The 18,486-nt window shown below is 47.0% G+C and overlaps 1 protein-coding gene across 3 annotated transcripts in view; it reads right to left on the minus strand.

Moving 5' to 3' along the window:
- LOC108159524 (protein Shroom) overlaps positions 1-18,486 on the minus strand; it is a 46,755-nt gene that overhangs the window by 10,544 nt on the left and 17,725 nt on the right. Inside the window, exons 4-7 of one of the 3 annotated variants that reach the window (XM_017292889.2) lie at positions 17,869-18,308; positions 16,491-17,271; positions 15,422-16,427; positions 15,145-15,341 (exon numbers count right to left, since the gene is read on the minus strand). In XM_017292889.2, the coding sequence (XP_017148378.2) occupies positions 15,145-15,341; positions 15,422-16,427; positions 16,491-17,271; positions 17,869-18,308 (2,424 nt within the window). Of the gene's footprint in view, positions 1-2,328; positions 2,494-11,304; positions 11,902-15,144; positions 15,342-15,421; positions 16,428-16,490; positions 17,272-17,868; positions 18,309-18,486 lie in introns of those variants that run through there. The other 2 variants (XM_017292890.2, XM_017292891.2) reach the window with 2 other exon arrangements.

The following is an 18,486-nucleotide window of genomic DNA, read 5'->3' on the forward strand; positions in this document are numbered from 1 at the left end:
GCTGGCCCCAAAAGAAACCAACACTGCTAATTAATGGACAGCACTACAAATCTATAAATGGCATCGTATCGATCGACCCGATCCGATCCAATCCAATCCGACCCGATCCGTATTGGATACGACTTCAGTGGAGCATACTGAATTTGCATCAATCAGCAATTATTTATGCAAATTCCCTGCGAGAAGTTCACAGCAAAGAAGTTCAGATATTCTCACGCTGCTGGCAAATTCAGAATTGAGCTGTAGTTCCGAACCCCCGAACAGCCGCCAATCGATTGATCGATTTCTGATGGCGATTTCAATAAGAAGCGAGGGAGGCGGGGCGCTGCTTCTATTGTTTGTTGGTGTCACGCGCTGGAAAAGCTAACCCCCTCTGTTTCTAGTGACATCACAAGGCCCCAGTAGTCTTCAGAACGAACCAGTGCAGAAAAACAATGGAAAACCGAGGAACTATTCGGGGGAGCCTCTCTCCTCCTCTTACGTGCCACAGAACATGTTCCATTACAAGGTCGCTCCTATGAGATTTTGTCTCGGCTTATGCTGCACAAACAAAAACAATGCTCAAGTAAAACTCATCTTGGATTTGGGTTGGGTTCTTGGGCCCTTTGTCTCCGGAGACCGGAGAGATCTTTGAGTGTTGCCAAAATAGTTCTTTGTTGTTCTTGAAATATTCTTATATAAACCGCAATTTGTGGATCTGAGGATTTCGTGGAGCGGAACACCCAATTCACAGACCCAATTCAATTTCAATTCCAATCCCAGAGCCCAGAGCCCAGAGCCCGACCCCAAACCCAGACCCAGACCCAACCCACGCCCACACTCTCCCAATGGCTGGGGTGTTTACAAAACCTTGGACGTGGCGATCTCGAGCGTTGCCCCATGCGGCCGCTCGCTCGCTCGCTCGCTGGCCTGGTCCGTCTTGCTCTGGCTGATGAGTGGCACTCCTAGCTTTTGTGTGTTGGGGGCACAGCACAGCACAGCACAGCACAGCACAGCACAGCAGAGTACAACGGAATAAAATAAAATACAGAAATACATCCGCGTATTGTTTGCCTCGCTGCCACAGAGCCAACTGCAGTTAGGGGCTTTGATAATTAACGGTTTATTGATAAAAGATACACCGATAATGACGATCCACCAACATCATTGCGATAATGGCCTGCCTGCCTTCTCCGACTCTCAGCACTCGGCACTCGGCACTCGGCACTCATCACTCAGCTGATCATCATCGTGTGGATGGATGTGGATGTGGATCTACGTCCGCCTCCCAGCTGAGACTTTTCTACCTCTCAACTGATCATCATCGTGTTCGGGGTTGATCTTCATATGAATACTATCTTCTCCGGTTCAGTACCACCTCCTACTCTCAGATGATCACCATGTGAATGGCACACTGTACTCGCCTCTCAGCTGATTGTGGATACTAATGTTCATGTTGTGGCTTTGGCTGTTGATGTTGATGCTGATGGTCGGTCGTCTCAGGGTATCGTGTGGATTTGATGGGCGTCACAGTCACTATCCCTGTCCCCCGTCACTGTCTCTGGCTCGTCATAACCATAATTCTCCACGTCTCTTTTTTGGGGGAGGGAGTAGAGAAAAAGCAAAGCGTGAAATTGACATTCGCCCTGGCCCCCAAAACCTCACCTCACCTCCCAGCAGACCCAGACCCCGCTTCCTGTCGATGCAACACGATGTTCAACGAACTCTGCATAATGATAATAATCGAAAAATGTTCGTTGTTTGGCCACTTGCAGGTTTTGGGGATGCCGCAGGACAGGAAGCATCCACCATCCATCCATCGATGGATGGTTGTATCTTTTTTTTTTTTTCTTTCTGTTTTGTCGCAGCCAAATGGGCCGGGCCGGCCGGGCCGGACCGTGCCCCGAAATTGGTTAAGAGGAAAAGCCAACATTTGGCATTCATTTGGCGGTGCTGATCGCGTGCAATCGCTTCGGCTTCGGGCCTGGCCAACTGTGAATGCCAAGAGCAAATGGGGAAAACGCAATTATATAGCGAACAAAAATAACGAAAAACGAGATCAAGATTTGACGGCGCCATGGATTGCGTTTTCAAGGTTGTACAATATACGTATTCGAAGCCAGATGCTGTTGCTCGTTTTATTCGTTTTGGGATTGCATTTGCCCAAGTTGGGAGCTGCAATTAAAAGTCATAATCGTATATGGCCAAGGAAACCGACGAAACGAGGCGAATCATTTCACGCATTCCACAGGCTCCTCATCCTCATCCTCGTCTTCCCTGGGGAATGACATCAGATCGGTGATCTTTTGCATTATCCTCTGCTTTGTCTAGACATTTGCAAAATGTTACCGAAACTTGAGATGTTGAAGCCACTGAGGCATGGCCTGTCCAGAGTTCGGGGTTCCAATCAAACGACGATTATGGAAAGTACTTGGGGCACGCACCACCGATCGAATCGACTCGCGAAATAAATCAAATAAATAGCCGAAAAAATACAGCGGCGACAATGCTTTTCATTGAACAAAACAAAACTGAAGGCATTGCTGGCGAAATACGAAATTTACATTCAGAGAGACTATCAGGGAGAGAGATAGCGGGACAGAGAGAGGGCGAGAGAGTGTCATAAAATGATATGTGCCATCATCGGATTGGAAATAAACCCCCAGAATAAAAGTACGAAACATTTTGCGAGAGAAACGGAAGAAAACTACAGATATTTTAGAGAATTTTGAATGCCCTTTTTTACGGCTACGAAAATTACTTATGAGAGGTGCAGGGAAATATTTTGATAAGGGAACGATTTGAATAGATCTTAAGTATTTTTTATTGAATATAAAATCTGCATAAGTAATTAATTAAAGAATATTTGAATACAATAGATTAATGGATATAAATTTGAATGTACATTTGGAATATTTGAAGAGATAATTATCAAATATAATTGTATAAACGAATGATCAACAGCTAAGGGAAAATCTCTTTATAGAGACATGTCTATCATAGATTTCATAGGAGAAGCAAACTCCCCCAGAGACTCTCATTTTTTCAGGGTATACAATCGTTAGCGAAATGCTATCGTTTGATTTGATAAGGTAACTAAGCTCCTACCATAAATATGAGTCAGTAGGACCCTCATAGAGAACCTTTCTATGAGAATATATAAACCAAAAATATGTATACGTTTTCTTCTTCGAGGCTCCACAAATCATTGAGAAAAACGAGAATGAGTATGACAATAAGAATGAGAACGAGCACAGGAGGAAGTCTTGGGAGAATTTGAATGTGGCTATAAATAAATGGCATAATTCAGCTAAACAATTTATTTGGCAACGATGACGATGACAACGGAGACGATGGGAAGAGATGGTGCTGCTCTCGGATGGGATGGGTTTAGATGGGAGATGGGAGATGGGGATGGGGTTGTACATATGTAGACGACATGTGGGGAAGTTGACAGAGGCGCCGTTCCATTTACACAGATTCTTGGGAGACTCTGCAGGAGATTGGATGCTGCAGCTGATTAGCCAACAAATTAGAGGCCCGCCTGACATATTGGCTTTTATAAATGTGGCTGTTGCTCTGTTGCTCTGATTTATGCACTGCGGCTGACCCAAAATGTTCCAACTACAAAGCATATATTGTGTATAATCGCATGATTATCTTTATATATAGTGTATGGCAGAGGAATGCAGATTGTCTCTGGGCGTTTGTTTGGTTTTCCTTATTTATATTTATGATCCGCCATCCGCAATCGGCTCTTTCAGCTCTTTCAGCTCTTTCAGCTCTTTTGTGCATTCGAAATTGAAATTTGTTCGCTTGGGTTTGCATTTCATTTGGTTAAATTGCAAATTGGTTTGTCCGTGAGCTAAGGGAGTTGATTGAAAATTGTTTACCAGAAGGTACTCCCAAGAAGCACCAGCTTCCTCGTCCTCGTCCTCTACCATCATCATCTTCTCCTCTCCTCTGGTTTTCTTGGATTTCTTTGGGTTGTTTTCCCTGAAGAACGTGCAAAAAGAGGCAAGCCGCAAAAGGCCACAGAGTGCAGGGCAGGGCAGGGCAGGGGGTAGGGCTCGGATCGATGCATATTTGTGGTCTTTGTTTTCTTTGTTGGGGAATTCGTCATGCGATCGAGAACAACAAAGCAATATGCGGCTGCTTAGTTAACGCTTTGTCCAGAGATCAGAGGAGGACCCCAGAGGAGACCCAAGAGGAGGACGGACCAGAGCCAGACCCTGGCCTGGACAGTGTCGGCCTTGAGGCCACGTATGAAAGCAAAAGCAAAAGCAAAAGCCCAAGCAGAAGTACAAGCCCCCACCTCGGACGCATAATAATGGCCGGGGCCGTGGCTTATGGATCTGGCTGAAGGCAGGGAACAATCATTGATTGCATTTCATTTGCCTGTCCTGCTGTTCTCGCCGCAGCTCATTTGCATTTGTGGGAATCAATCACGGCAGCTCGCAGTTGTCTAGGCACCGGGACACAGACAATGTCTAGACTCTAGACACGAACGCGGGTCTCAGCGAATCACCGGAGAGTTATTAAACCCCTTGCGAATAGTCGTACACGAGTAATGCAATGCCAAGTGCATGTGATCATGATCATCATCATCATCATCTCTCGATGTGTTATAAAACATGCAACTGGCAATAATGATTGAGCACAAGGCAGACAACGACTCGTACTGGTTGACAATCAACCCGAACGGGGGACGGACAGCCAACAGCCATCAGCCAACAGACTACAGCTGACCATGGCCGAATCCGAATGGCCATAGAAATAAATATAGAAATAGATGCACTGCTCGTCTTGCATTTCAATTGTGGCCCAGAGATCGTTTGGAGGGGGCATTCACGCAAGACAGTGCCAAAAAAAGTGCCCCATAAAAATCATACATTTTAATCCACTTTTTCGTCTATGGTTTTGTTTCTGAAACGAAAGTGAAAGCATTTAATATGCATAATGCACACATTTCTTTCCTCTTTCCCCCATTTTCATTTCATTTGATTTAATTTCGTTTTGAGTTTATTTCACTTTTTTATTTCCCTCCAAAGTGCGACGACGCCGCCGCACATTTCAATGACAATTTCTGAAAGCCTTTTCAATTGAGATTCCCATTCGAAATGGAGCGAACGGCAATCACTATTTTTGGTGTCAATTTGAGTTCTATCATAAAACTAAATTGCTTTTTAAGTTTTCTGTTTCTCATAATGATCTGTCAGCCTCAGAGTCGTCCGAGTTCGAGTTCGGGTCCGAGGCCCAGTGCCATTGCTGTGGGTGTCGCTAATTGAATTTCCACTCAGCTCCACTCCACTCTGCTCCACGCTGTTTGGGCCTCTTAACGGCACTTTATGGAGGGGAGCAAATGTCGCAAATGTGATCTACACGTAGACCCATAAAAATCTTTCCAAAAAATTTAAATATTGATGAAGCAGCAGGCGACCAAACGACCAAACGACCAGAACGACCGTACGACCGAGCGAGTTCTCATTGCGCAACACAGAATTTGTTTCAGTCCCGAGTAAAATTTATGCAAACTGCCTAAAGATTTTCGAGTCTTTTATTCGGCGAGGGCCTCCTTCCTCCTCCAAAGAATAATTGCAGGCACGTAATTTAGCCACGAAGTTCATTGACAGCGACAGTCATTGTGGCCGCCGCAGCCGACACGCCCGATTGCGTTGCGTTGCGTTGCGGTTATCGACTTGGCCATTAGGCTTTGGCCAATAGCCACACAGAAAGGGAGGGCGACAGAGAGAACTTTCCCATGGAAAAAGCCAAAGACGCAATATCAAGCGAAAGCCAATGCAATCGATAAGTGATTTTCAAAACTTCGCCTCACAAATCCCCTTGCTCTGGGGATCGATGGACTTGCTATAAATATTTTTTCGTTTTTGCTCGTCTAAACCTGTTCTTTACATGTTTTATATAGACCAAACTTCGCACGTCCATAACTATTCTAGTTTGATCAGAAATCAGCTACATTCAGCTACATATATTCACAACCCCTTTACCCCTCGCAAAATCAAAGATACATATATAATGCATAATGAAGTATATTCCCAGCACTGGCTCCTACTCCGCATTCCACAAAGAAACGCTTTCAATTTCCAAGTTTATGAGCATTTCATTGGCCAAAAAACCTTCCCAGGCCAATGAGAAATTGTTGCGTTTAAAAGTACATACAAACACCACAATATATGTAAAAAATGTTAATTGCATTACATTTTAGCCACTAAAAAACCAAAAAAAAAAAACCAAAAAACCAGCAAGAAAAAACCAAATTAGGCAAACAATTTAAACATGCGCTTTGCGGCCGTCCCGCCGGGAAACCCGGGCCAAGTGCTGCTCCGATTTTAATTTGGGTTTTTGGACGCTGTCTTTGGTTTTGTTTTTTTTTTTTTTGCGCATGTTTTGATTTTTATCATCTGGGTGGGTTGGTGGTGGGTCTGTCTGCTCGTCCGTCCAGTGGTTTTCATTTGTTCATGACGCGCGTGACCCACTAAAAAAAGGTTTTTTTTTATTTGTGTCAAAGCAATTTTCGTGCATGGCTCAAGAGCAGAGACTGAAAATCGAATCAGGCCCAGGCCCAGGCCAAAGACCCTACGGAGGAGATCCAAGCGATCCCCAATCGGGTTTCGACAGTAGCCAGTAGCCAGTAGCCGGCAAGCAGGAAGCCAGACTTATTCACCTTTTGGCCACTTTGCGGCTCATAATTATTAATTTTTATACACACTCGTACATGTGTGTGCTGTGTGTACCTCTGATATATGTATCATCTTCGCGTCTGGCGTCCGAGAAATTTTCGTGCTATAAAGTTAATTTGTGAAATTTTCAGTTGTTTCTTAATGATCTGCGTGGCTTGGCTCGGCTCGGCGCGTGTTTCGGCCGCTTCTGCCGGCCACGAAATCAGAAGGAAGTCGGCCGGCTCTCGGCCGGAGGTTACTGGAGCGTTTAGCCCAAGACTTGTGCTTTTTTCTTTATTTATTTATTCATTAATATTGTGGCTAATTGAATCTGGCTTTTGGCTACCACAATTTCGTCTCTCCCCACACGACTCTGACCTTGTGCATGGGTGAGATACATATGTATGTGTAGAAGCCCGTAAGTGTGTTTATGCCGGTGCCATGGGCACATCCGTCGACCCCATCTCTTCCCCTATCTGGCCAAAAAATGTATGCCAAATGTTCTTAGCTTGAACTCGATCGCAGATCGCTCAGAAGATCCACTCTTCGGTGGTTGGCCCGCACCTGTAGCGTCTTCTTCTGGCGTCTGCTTCTAGTGCTTCCTCATCCATTGTCTCTTCTTGCCACATTTGTTTGACTTTTGCGGTACTTTGTCTGCCCGCTCGACTTGAACTTGCTGCTGCTGCTGCTGCTGGTGGGGGAACCCGCAACTTTATCTGTCTGTTGAATACTGAATAATGTGAACCGTTGCTGTAATTATACTCTGCCCCGCAGACAAGCTCCACCGCTGTTCGAATGCCCATGGATTTTGACAGTTTCCACCCGAGGGGGGTTCTACTTCCTGGAACTCTGTGCAGTTCTCTAAACCGATGGAAAACAGCATTCCCCCAAGAATTTTCTTGGATGGTATTTCCTTTGATATACATTCTTTAAATCCATTCATAATCTGCATTTATGAAGAGCTTTCTTGAAGCAATCATCATTCAAAACTCTCTTCCTTTCTCACACACATTTCCCCTTCTGTAGAGCATTCCCCAGTCGCTCTGTTGACTTTCCCCTGGCCCGGCTTTTGTCACTGCACTCAGCATTTAGCTTCATTTGGCTTTTTGTTCTACATACAATACTCACTCGTACAGATGGTATTTGTGTATGCTCTGGGGCTTTATGCAGATAGTTGTACCCGACAGACCCGAACAGTCTGCTCTTTTCATTTTTTTCTGTTCTTTTCTGTTCGGACCGCTGGATGAGTAACGATCCCCTCCCCCAGCGTTCGCCCGTTCACTTTCAGATAAGTTGGGAAAGTAAAGAATCTACACCACTACACCACTCAGTTCATTTGTAGAACAAAGCACAAAAAAACAACGCAGAAATTAAAAAATAAATTACAATTGCAATCGCAGTACGTAGGTTGGGTTGGGTTTTGTTTTACGCTTTTTCCTTCTTTTTTTCCTCCCCCCCAGTAATTTTTTTTGTGGAGCGGCTCTTTGTAGTTCGGAGTTCTCTGACGTTGGTTGGGCCTGGCCCCCCACCTGTTCGGCAGAGAGGGTTCAGAAAGGTTCCTGAGCGATAATGAAGAACTTTTAACGTGTCGATTGTGGCACCAATTTACATACGTGTACGAGTAGTGGTCGACCCAAAAGCTTATCCATGTCCACTCTATATGAGCCATATGGGAAGCAGTACACGTAATCATAGAACCCGAACACACGAGCAATTGATTGTCGAGGCAGACTCATTAGAGAGCCAACCTCCTAAGACTATAACGATTCACGTTTCTCTCTCTCTCTCTCGTTTATGATTGTACGTATACGTATCTAATTATCATAAATACAGCAGAGAACAGAGGTAGAATGGAGACAGAAGCAGAAGCAGAAGCAGATTGATTGATTGTTGGATCGTAACATGCGTAAGCTAATGGATCGTAACATTTCGTAACGATTCGTGAACTCTCTTCGACACGAGTAACAGAGCTCTGTTAAAAGAAAGAGAGAGCTTCCGTAAAGTTCGGAATTTCGTCTGAGTTTGAGTTTCTTTCCCTCGTTCGTTATCTCACTTTTTATTGCTGTTATTCAAATTGTCAATTTGTCAGTTCGTTGATTAACAAATGGCATTTTTTATACATTTTTATTAAGACTGAATTATGGGGCTGCGTGTACATACTTCATTTGCTCTTCTTGTTCTCTGCTGCTTTCAATTAATACATAACTGAATATATGTATGCCTGTCCTGTATGTATAAATATACCCCCAGATATTTGTTCAAGTGTGGACGATTATTTAGCTTTTGGCAGGCCATAAAAATAGTCGCGAAATGGTCCCAAAAAAATGTGGGCTTTCCCACCGTCTCTCTTGTGGCGACCTGAATAGAGGGGAAAAAACTCTAAACAAAACGAAACCCAAACCCCAGATTTCAACAGCTTTCTGTAAAGAAGGTGCTAATTGAAAACTCTTGACATCTGTGGCTGGGCCTCCCTCCAATTAGCATTGAATAAATCACAGAACAAACTAATCAAATCAGAGCAGCTCTTGCTTGGGGCATTCTACGTTGCCTTTTGATTGGTTTTACAAGTTTTCCACATCGAATCGATTGGCAATGAAAAACCGACTCTCAACCCACAATAAACATCCATTGTTTGCTCACAATAACCATAGCAATAAACATTTTAGCCCTGCGAATGGCACACACCACACACCACACGCCATACAAAAACAAATCAAAGTTCCATCGAAGGTCGAACTAATTTCATGGATCTGATCTGCTGGGGGTTGGGGGTAACACAAGATCTATCGCAATCGTACGAAATTCTTGTCGCTGCTTTGATATTGTAAATGTTTATTGATTATTTCTTTCAGTTTCTGTTTATGCCGTTGCTCAGGGGTTCGAAAACCCAAAACATTTTTACTCGTAGACAGCAAATTCCTGACGAAATTCGTGCGAAGCCTCAATAAAAAAATACCGATTCGGCATTGCAGAATAATATTAAAGTTTTTTTTATTTAATTGGGGCTCGGCAAAGATATACCCTATACAAAAAAAAGGGGTATGCAAGGCAAACTTGAGGCCAAGGAAAGTGTAGAAGACACATTTCTCTGTTTATCTACCAATTTGCGCTAAGATTGTATGTTATTTGAGGGTTATTCTTGCATTCGTTTGGGCTATTCCCATATAAACTTCACTCATTTGAGTTGCACATCAGTCAGCTGCTGTCCATCCGACACACACACATCTAGTGGGTACCACTTAATGGTGTCCTCATTTTCATGACTCTCCAGAGGGTTGGTACTACGCCAAACAGTCGCTTGGCGACCGCTCCTGAGGGTGACGACCACTCAACCGAAGCAGCTGGCTCTGTCCCTGTCCCCATGGCTGTAACCGGTTTTAGCCACAATTCAGCATTGCCATGGCTGTATACAAAGGTCCTCATTGTTCTCATTCCGCCATATAGAGTGGAAATCGATAAGATCTTCGCACTGATAGCCAGTGGTGGCCGCCTGTGCTGTGCAAAGTCGGGTCTGTGCAAAGTGTAACTCAGACAGCACTTATATGGCCCGAATGTCAATAGATCTCATTATGAATTATGGCGAATGATTTGCTTTGTTGACGCGTGTCTTAGCCACACAGACACACGGACACAGATACAGACACAGACGCATATGCAGACCGAATCCGAAGACAATTTGCCATGCCGAAGCGGCAGGTAAGCGGGGCAGCAGCAGGAAACGTGCTTCAGTTTTGCACCTGCCGCCTACGTGGCTTCCAAAGGGAATGGCAGTAATAGAGAAAGAAAGACAGACGGAGAAAGATTGAAAGAGAGCACGAGGATGGTAAATGGTGGATGGTTAATGGTGGAGAGGGCAACAGAAACAGAAACAGAAACAGCAACAGCTGTGAAAATTTATCAGCTCCGCTATGCGAGTGTGTCGACTCGTGGTCGTAAGGTTAGGCCACAGTTGTTAGAGATGGAGTCAGAGATCCAGCCAGTCGGCAGCAGCAACTGTCGTCATTAGCGGAGACGCAAGGCATTGAGCATGCTAAATATGGTTCCACTGAAGTTAGCCGCCGTCGACATCGCCACAAACTAGTACAACGCCAGCAGCAGCAGCAGCAGCAGACTGATCCAATCGAGACAGCAATGCAGCTTACAAACGACTTACATACAGAGCATACTTGTATTCGTACGAGAGATCTTGGGAAAAAAAAACAAACTACTCTAAACCAGAAAGAACGCAACGCTATTGGCCACATTCCGACTAAAATATACCCGCTAATGGGGACCAAATACTATATAGAAACTAGTTTTTGTCACTTGTGGTTTTAATAATTACTCGATTGCAATGATCTTTGTTAAATACGTAGATAATATCTCTCTCTATATAGTATACTCGTATAATCCCAACAAAGAGAAGTTTCCTGTCTTAAAAATTGGCTGGAAAACAAACAGCTGCGATTACTTATTCCTAGTGTATCTGGGAGTCATGTTCTCCGTTTCATTTGCCGACTAATGAAGTTCCCAGAAGGCCCCAAGTGCGGCTGACTAATCAGTGGTCCGGTAATAGACAGACCCCCTCCTTATCAGCTCTGAGATCATGCGAAAATAACTGACCATCCAAGCAAGCAATTGAGTTGGGCGGGGCAATGATATTTACCTTCTGATTCGAAATTTGCCGCCGAACACCATTTTCATGTGATGGACGGTATCCAATATTGTGAAATCCAATATGAGACACCCACAGGGGGGGTGGGGGCTCTAAAGATGAAGATAGAAATTCCGATGTCGATGTCGATGCCGGATTCACACAGATACACTGGCGCACAAGTTAAAAAAAAAAATAAGGTACTACTTTGCGTGTTATCTTTCTTCCTTTTGTTTGTCAGTTATTTGTGCAAATTGTATGCAACTTTTGGTCTGTTGGCCCCCGCTCGTCTGTCGGCTGGCCTAACATTTGAACCCGCGTGGCGAATGAACTTCCTTGTCGCTCGGCACTGGCGCTGGCGCTGGCACTCGGCACTTTTTCGCTTTCGTTTCGCGGGCTTGTATTTTGTGTTTTGTATTTTGTGTTTTTATTTTTGGTTAGCAGGAAGTTAACGTGTCTTATGCAGTCGATACACACGAGAGTTTGGCATTTTTAATTGCCCAAATATCGAATGCAATTGATTTATTTTCGTTGGGGATTCACACGGGCATCGCCTGTCAGCACCATTCGTACGTCCGAACGCGTCCGCGGTTGCCAATCGTTTGATGTTGAGGCATCGCCAGCGCACTGATGGCCAGAGGCAAAAGACCAAAACCAGTCGAAACGTATTTTATTATTTTTAAGAGTAAGAGTCTCTCAGTCTCGCCTCAGTGTACTCGTGTCGGCGGAGAGAGCGCAAGCGCGAAGCGGGAGAAACTTATTTTTATTCATTCTGCATATAATAATGCTCCGATTGTAATCATTTTTGGAAATCTCGTTTAAAATATCAGTCTTAATAATCCTGTGTTAAACATTTTTTTTTATCTTCAAAATTCTGGATGGTACAACATTTCGTGAGGGCAGTAGCGGGAACAAAAACAGTCAACTGGAGCCGGTTCAACTCTGCGGAGTCAAAGAGAGCGGGCTAAGAGTGTCGCCAGCAGCGAAGAGACGGCTCATAAATGGCCAACAAACGCTAGTCACTGGCTAGGAATTCTCCTAAAAGAATAAAAGTGGAATTCACCTTTGGGTTCTTGGCCTCTTTAATAGTCCCAGGTTATTTATGGCCCATAGAATTAGGCAGATTCTTGCCATTAATTGCATATTGCTAGAGATTAACATCTACAATTTTAATGGTCTATCGGACAAGTGCGGGCTCTCTCTCTCTGTCATGGAAGAATACTCTTTATTTTAAAGAGAGAGCTACTGATGTTTTCTCTTTCGTTTTCTCTCTTAGTTTTTGTACAGCGCAAAAGTATGCTACAGTTTTCACACCTCACCATGTAGAATGCATGTAAAAATCGTGTAAAACGGTTATTTTTCTTTCGCCCATTAAAAATATATAGATCGGATTGATCTGCACTGAAACTCGAATTGTTTGGAAACACATTTGTCAAATTTTGGATAACATGACGGAAGTAAAGTCAATGGGGCAAGTGGTGGAAAAACTTGCGTCTATTACGTCGGTGAGGGGTCGCCGAGGAGCCATGTAGTTGAAATGTAAATGTCATGTAGAAAAATACAAGATTTCCTATAAATATTTGTTTTCTATATCTGTTTTTGTTGCATTAAACTGCAACGCAAGCACAGCCATATGTGTATGTATTCCTGTTCTATGTAATCATGATATTTGTGGATTAAGTGTGCCTTAGGTCTTGTCTTGTCTGGTCTTGTCAAAGCCTTTGGGCTCAAATCCATTAAATTCAATCACCTTTTGTTCGATTTTGCAAGCATACTCGTATTCTTCTCATCGGGCAATCTGCCGCCGTTGCATCGTCATCGTCGCCGCCACAGCGAGCAAAGTTCAATCGATCATTGTGTGTGCTGTCGATATTTAGCTGGCGATAGCGGGCCACAAATTATGGCAAACACTTTGTTAAATGTTGCTTGCTGCTCTGCACCGCTTGGTGGCATGAAATGCCGTCGTCTCCGTCTCGAACGTCGCTAATCATGGCAACTGCATCGCTGAAGTCGCGACTTGTGGCTCTGGATAAATTGAATTGTCTAGCATTGATTTTTTCCATTATACGAGTATGTACGTCTCTGTTGTTCCTTTCGTGCTGGGCTCATGGCTGGGGCAACATGGCGAATGAGTGATTTATAGTGCGCATACGACGCGTGGTCTGTGGTCGCCAGTTAATTTGAAAATAATACAGCCCGCAGATCAAGCAATCGAGCACTCGAGCAGTCGAGAGTGTTGCCAAATTGCCAAAAGAGAATTAATTTCACAAAATGCCTGCACTTTACTGCGATTTTGGGGCTGTGCGACGGCTGCGCGAGGCGATAATTAGAGTCCCTGTCAAGAGAACACATGGCACATGGCACACCTCTCTAGCGGACGGGGGGGTTTTTCCGGTTCTCCTCGGAGTTGGAATTGGAGTTGGAGTGTTGCTCTAATTGAAGTCAGCTTTTGGCGGACAGAGTCTACAGGCGGTGCAGGTGATCTCTGTTCGGTTCGACGAAATGCAAGCGCTGGCTGCCCTTTGCTCTATTTTCAGCACGCCAAAACTTTCAAAATGCAAATTAGGCACGTTCCTTCGTTCGGTGAACGGCATTTGAACCCACTCTGGACTCTAGACTATGGTACGGAGCGAAGCTCTCCTCTCCACCAACGACAAGCCCATTTACAAGCCATTGCCAGACAGCCAGCCAGCCAGCCAGCCAGCCGAAGTTGAAAACTTTGCCACAAATTGTGTCAATATTTGTCTCGTGCTGAATGCCGGGATACTGGATAACTGGATGCTGCTGCTGCTGCTGCTGCCGCTGCAACAAATCGTGCCGCAAAGGTCTCCTCCGGTGTCAAGCAAAGCCACCAAAATGAAATCTAAACAAAAACGACATACAGGAAAAAAAACAAATAACAAACCCACCGAAAAACATGACAGGCCATAGAAATTATTGAACACGGACAGAGGGGAGCACTGGGGACACAGTGTGGCCAGATTTAAAGAGAATTGAAACCACAGAAATATATACCTACGGATATATTGATCCACTGATCGTGCCACAACCTGAACCGCCGAATGTGTGGCTCTGAGTTATCTAATGCTCGAAATTGGGTGCGATGCCCAAACAGTGACTGCAAAAACTATGCGCCATGTGCTCCATGCGCTAATGAACCGCACGGCGTTCATCTATCAATGTCAGTGGCCAAAAGAATGGACCTTTTGTCCCGCCTGCCCAGATACATTTCGATATTCAATTTGATTGGCTTTTACCGCCACAATCAGAACAAAGAACTCCACAACTGGGCGGGAGTGTGGACTGGTGTGGACTGGTGCACGGTGCTGCTGCTGCTGCCCACACGCCAAAGGAGCAAAAGCATAAATTGTTGCCACAGTTGACACATTTCTGCGGGGCCACCGTTCAGGTGGCGGCAGCTCTCAATTGGCGTTTAGCGTTTCGGCGATTGGCAATTGGATCCAAGTCGGGTTTAGTGGGTCGAAAGCGAAAGTCTCTGCTCAGTGATCGGTATGGCCTGGTCTGTGTGTTTCATAATCCAATTAAGCATTAGACGACAGCTGATTGACGGCCCCACAGGCCACAGGCCTGGCTCTGCTCTGCCTCAAAGGAAGCAGCTCATTAGATCACCAGATCATTGAGCCCCGAGAGCTTGAGCGGCTTGGCTACCGGGCCACGCACTCCATTGAAAGTTAATTGGATTCGATAAGGTCAAGAACAATGGCCCAAAGAGAGCGAGGGCGCACCCAGACGATTAGCCCACTGAACCGAGATCCACTCAATGCTCGACGTTTGATGGATCGAACGGTCCTTGGACTTGTTTAGACTAGACTACGAGATTCTTGCACTCACCCCCTCTGCTGATGGCTCTCCGGATTGCTGGCGATGACAATGTCATTGGCCGTGGGCCGGGCACGCGGCATTAGTGGCGGCGGCACCTGAGGCGCCACAATAACATTTTCGAGGATGGGCTGCTGCGGTGGCGTGTGATGCGGACGCTTGCGATTGTTAGTGGGCAGATTGGCGGATCCATTTGCGAGATGTTTGTGCTGCAATCAGAGAACAGAAATCATAAATTACAATTCTATTGTCGCACTCAGTAATCGGTAGTCGAGTGTCAAGCTCCCACCTGCAAGCTCGTTGGCTTCTTGGGCACAAGAGGAGGAACCTTGGCTGCTGGAACTATTGGGGCTGTGGCTGCGACTGCGACTGCGACTGTGGCTGGCGGCGGCGCGTAGGCCGAGCGACGCGTGGATGCCCCAGCGAAGCTGTTGCGTCGATTGGGCGATGGCGGTGGGCGTGGCTGGAGCACTTCCGGCGGCGGTGGCGGTGGCAGTGGCTCGTCAAAGGTGTAGCTGGTGTCTAGCTCTGGCCCGAGAGGCGGCGGTGGCAGATCGGGCGAGGGCACACGCAGATTCGGATGCTTGGGCGGACGCTCGGGCGCCTGCGGCTGGTACGCGGCCTGTCGGTGCTGCTGCGGATGGTGCTGCTGGTGGGCCAGGGCCGCTGCCTGTTTCAGGAGCAGTTTGTCCCGCATTGGGGCGTATTCCGTGGCCGAGGAAGTGCGTCGCGGGGGCATGGCCACGCGTCCGCGAGGTGGCGGCGGAGGCGGCGGCATGCCACAGTCGTTGAAGGAGAGCTTCTCCGCACTGCTGATGTTCCGTATGCTGGGAGGAGGCACCTTCGCCTGATGCAGCTCCCGGAACTCGGCATAGTCAGAGGCGGAGCTGGAGCGGCGCAACAGCGTGGGCAGCAGCGAGCGGGAGCGTGGTGGCGGCGGTGGTGGCGTGGGCGAGCTGCAACCACTCGACGACGAGGATCCCATCATGATGGGACTCATGTTGTTCGGCAGCGACTTGCGCTCCACATGCAGCGCCTGATAGGACTGGGAGTGGGGGCGCAGCAGCTGCTGCTCCTCCTTCTGCTGCAGCTGCTGGCGCTCCACGTACGACTGCACGGCGTTCTTCTGGAGGGCCTTTAGAGCGGGATTCGACAGGCGATGGGTCTTGCTGGGCTCCAGGTAGGCAAATTTCGGCGGTTCGATCATTTGGCTGCGCTCAAAGTCGTTGATTCTCTCGGCCACCGAGTGCCAGGTGGGCTGGACAGCCGCTCCCGCTGGCGTTATCACAGGTAGTCTGCAAGAAAACAATGAGAGAGAGATTAGCTTCAAGCGCTGGATCTGCTGGACATCTACTCACTTGGCGGACTTGTGCAGGCCGGAGCTGAACTGCGGCTTGGGATGCTGCACGTACTGCGAGGTGTTGCTGTGGACAGGCTCCGTGTAGGTGCTGACCGGGAACAGGCGATGGTTGCTGCGATACGAGTCGTTGGCGCCGGCCGCCGACTGCTCCCCCACATTGGGTGCACTGCAGCTGAGGACGTCTGACTTGATCAGCGGCTGCTTGCCAGCCTTACTGGACGGCAGCAGCGGCTGGGGCTGTGTCTGGGATTGGGGCTCACTGCTGGATATGGTCATCGAAATGCTGGACTTGTGCTGCTGGCCGGCGCGCCCCAAGTTGTGCTGGTGGTGATGGTGCTGCTGCTGGAGATCGCCTGTGGAGTGGGATTGGCCCATCAGCGAGCGAGGCTTATCCGTGGGCGACTCCAGTTCGGGCAAGGAACTTTGTGTGCTCATCCGGGGCTGCTGGTGGAAGTGGTGCAGGGCCATGGACGTGTGCACGGGCGGATAGCTGGGACTGTGGCGATGCTGGACGCGCAGCGGTTGCATTGCCATCGAACTGCTGCTGCTGCTGCTGCAGCTGCTACCGTCCTCAGAGGCCTGTGTGGCATGCAGGACGTGCTGCGAGGAGCAGCTCTCTGTGGGGGAGGAGGAGGTCATCGTCGTCGCCGTCGCCGTCACCGTCACCGTCACCGTCGTCGTTGGGGGATCACTGTCGTGCAGGTAGAGCACGCTCTCGCTGTGGTGTCGCTTCGGGGTCGGCACCCGGGAGCTGTGGACAATCAGCTGCGAGGAGGAAACTGCAGGAAACAAAGAACAAAGGGAGAATGTTTGGTCGGTTAGGGCGTGTTTCTCAGGAGTAAAAGTGGGTCGACAGACAATGAGCCAAGGTCGTGTATGTGAGTGAGTGGGCTGTGGCTGTGGCTGTGGCTGTGGCTGCGGCTGCCAGTCGCCCAAAAGTTTCGGCAATTGTCCAAGAAGCCTTCTCTTATTACAAATTCGACGTTGACTCCGAATGCCGCCCTAGGGATCGCCATAAAGATCGCAATTTACAGCTTTTAATGATATTTTTTATGATAATTCTGCAATTGATTGTCATTTTATACCAAGAATGGTATACTATTCCTATTTGCTGGCTAGTGTTCTTTTCGAAAGTAAATGTTTTCAAGTATTTGCAAGATAATTCCATTGGAAATTCCAGTTGATGATCGATATTTAAGTGAAATCGATCCATAATTGTAGGAAAGTAAATTTCCCATGGAATCGATAGTTAATTGATGAAAAATAAATATTTCCATATACTTGTCGAATGATCAATTCTAAAATCGATATTCTACATGGATATGGCTATGGCTCTCTCTCTCCCGATTGTTTTCCCCTTTCTTTGAGACACTTACCCGATTCCGCAATGGCACTGTAGCCCGTGGCATGACTCGCCTCGGATATATCGCTCATGGAGCCCAACCATTTCAGGGTTTCCGTGGATGAAGTGCTCTCGGAGCTGTTGTTATTGCTGTTCCCATTGCTGGTGCTGCTGCCGATGATGTTGTTGTTGCTGTTGTTGCTGTTGCTATTGGAGCTGGCTGTCGAGGCGGAAGAGGAGGAGGAGTTGCCATGGGAATGGCTATGGGAATGGGAATGGGAATGGGAATGTGAGTGGGAGTGGGAGTGATGGGAGCCAGGTCCATTGCTGCTGGCACCGCTGCTGCTGCTGCTGCATTGGCGTGCCATCAGCGGTATGGGCGAGGGTGCCACCGAGTTGCTGCAGACCGACGAGAGATCGTTCTCAGACCAGTGATGTGACTGCCGCGACAGCAGATCGCTCTCCTGACGTAATCTGCAAAAATGGAAGAAATGAAAGAATGAAGGAAGGGTTTTTGGGGCTTTCGAGTGGGGTTTGGCATTTTGGCAAATCATTGCGTGCTACAGAAATTTCTGTTTCTGTTTCTGGTTTCTGGTCTCTCGCTTTTCGCATGGTCGCCAAGCAATTACTTGAGTTTCTGGCCTAGCCTTCA

The sequence above is a fragment of the Drosophila miranda genome, chromosome 3, assembly GCF_003369915.1.
Source record: "Drosophila miranda strain MSH22 chromosome 3, D.miranda_PacBio2.1, whole genome shotgun sequence".
Lineage (NCBI taxonomy): Eukaryota > Metazoa > Arthropoda > Insecta > Diptera > Drosophilidae > Drosophila > Drosophila miranda.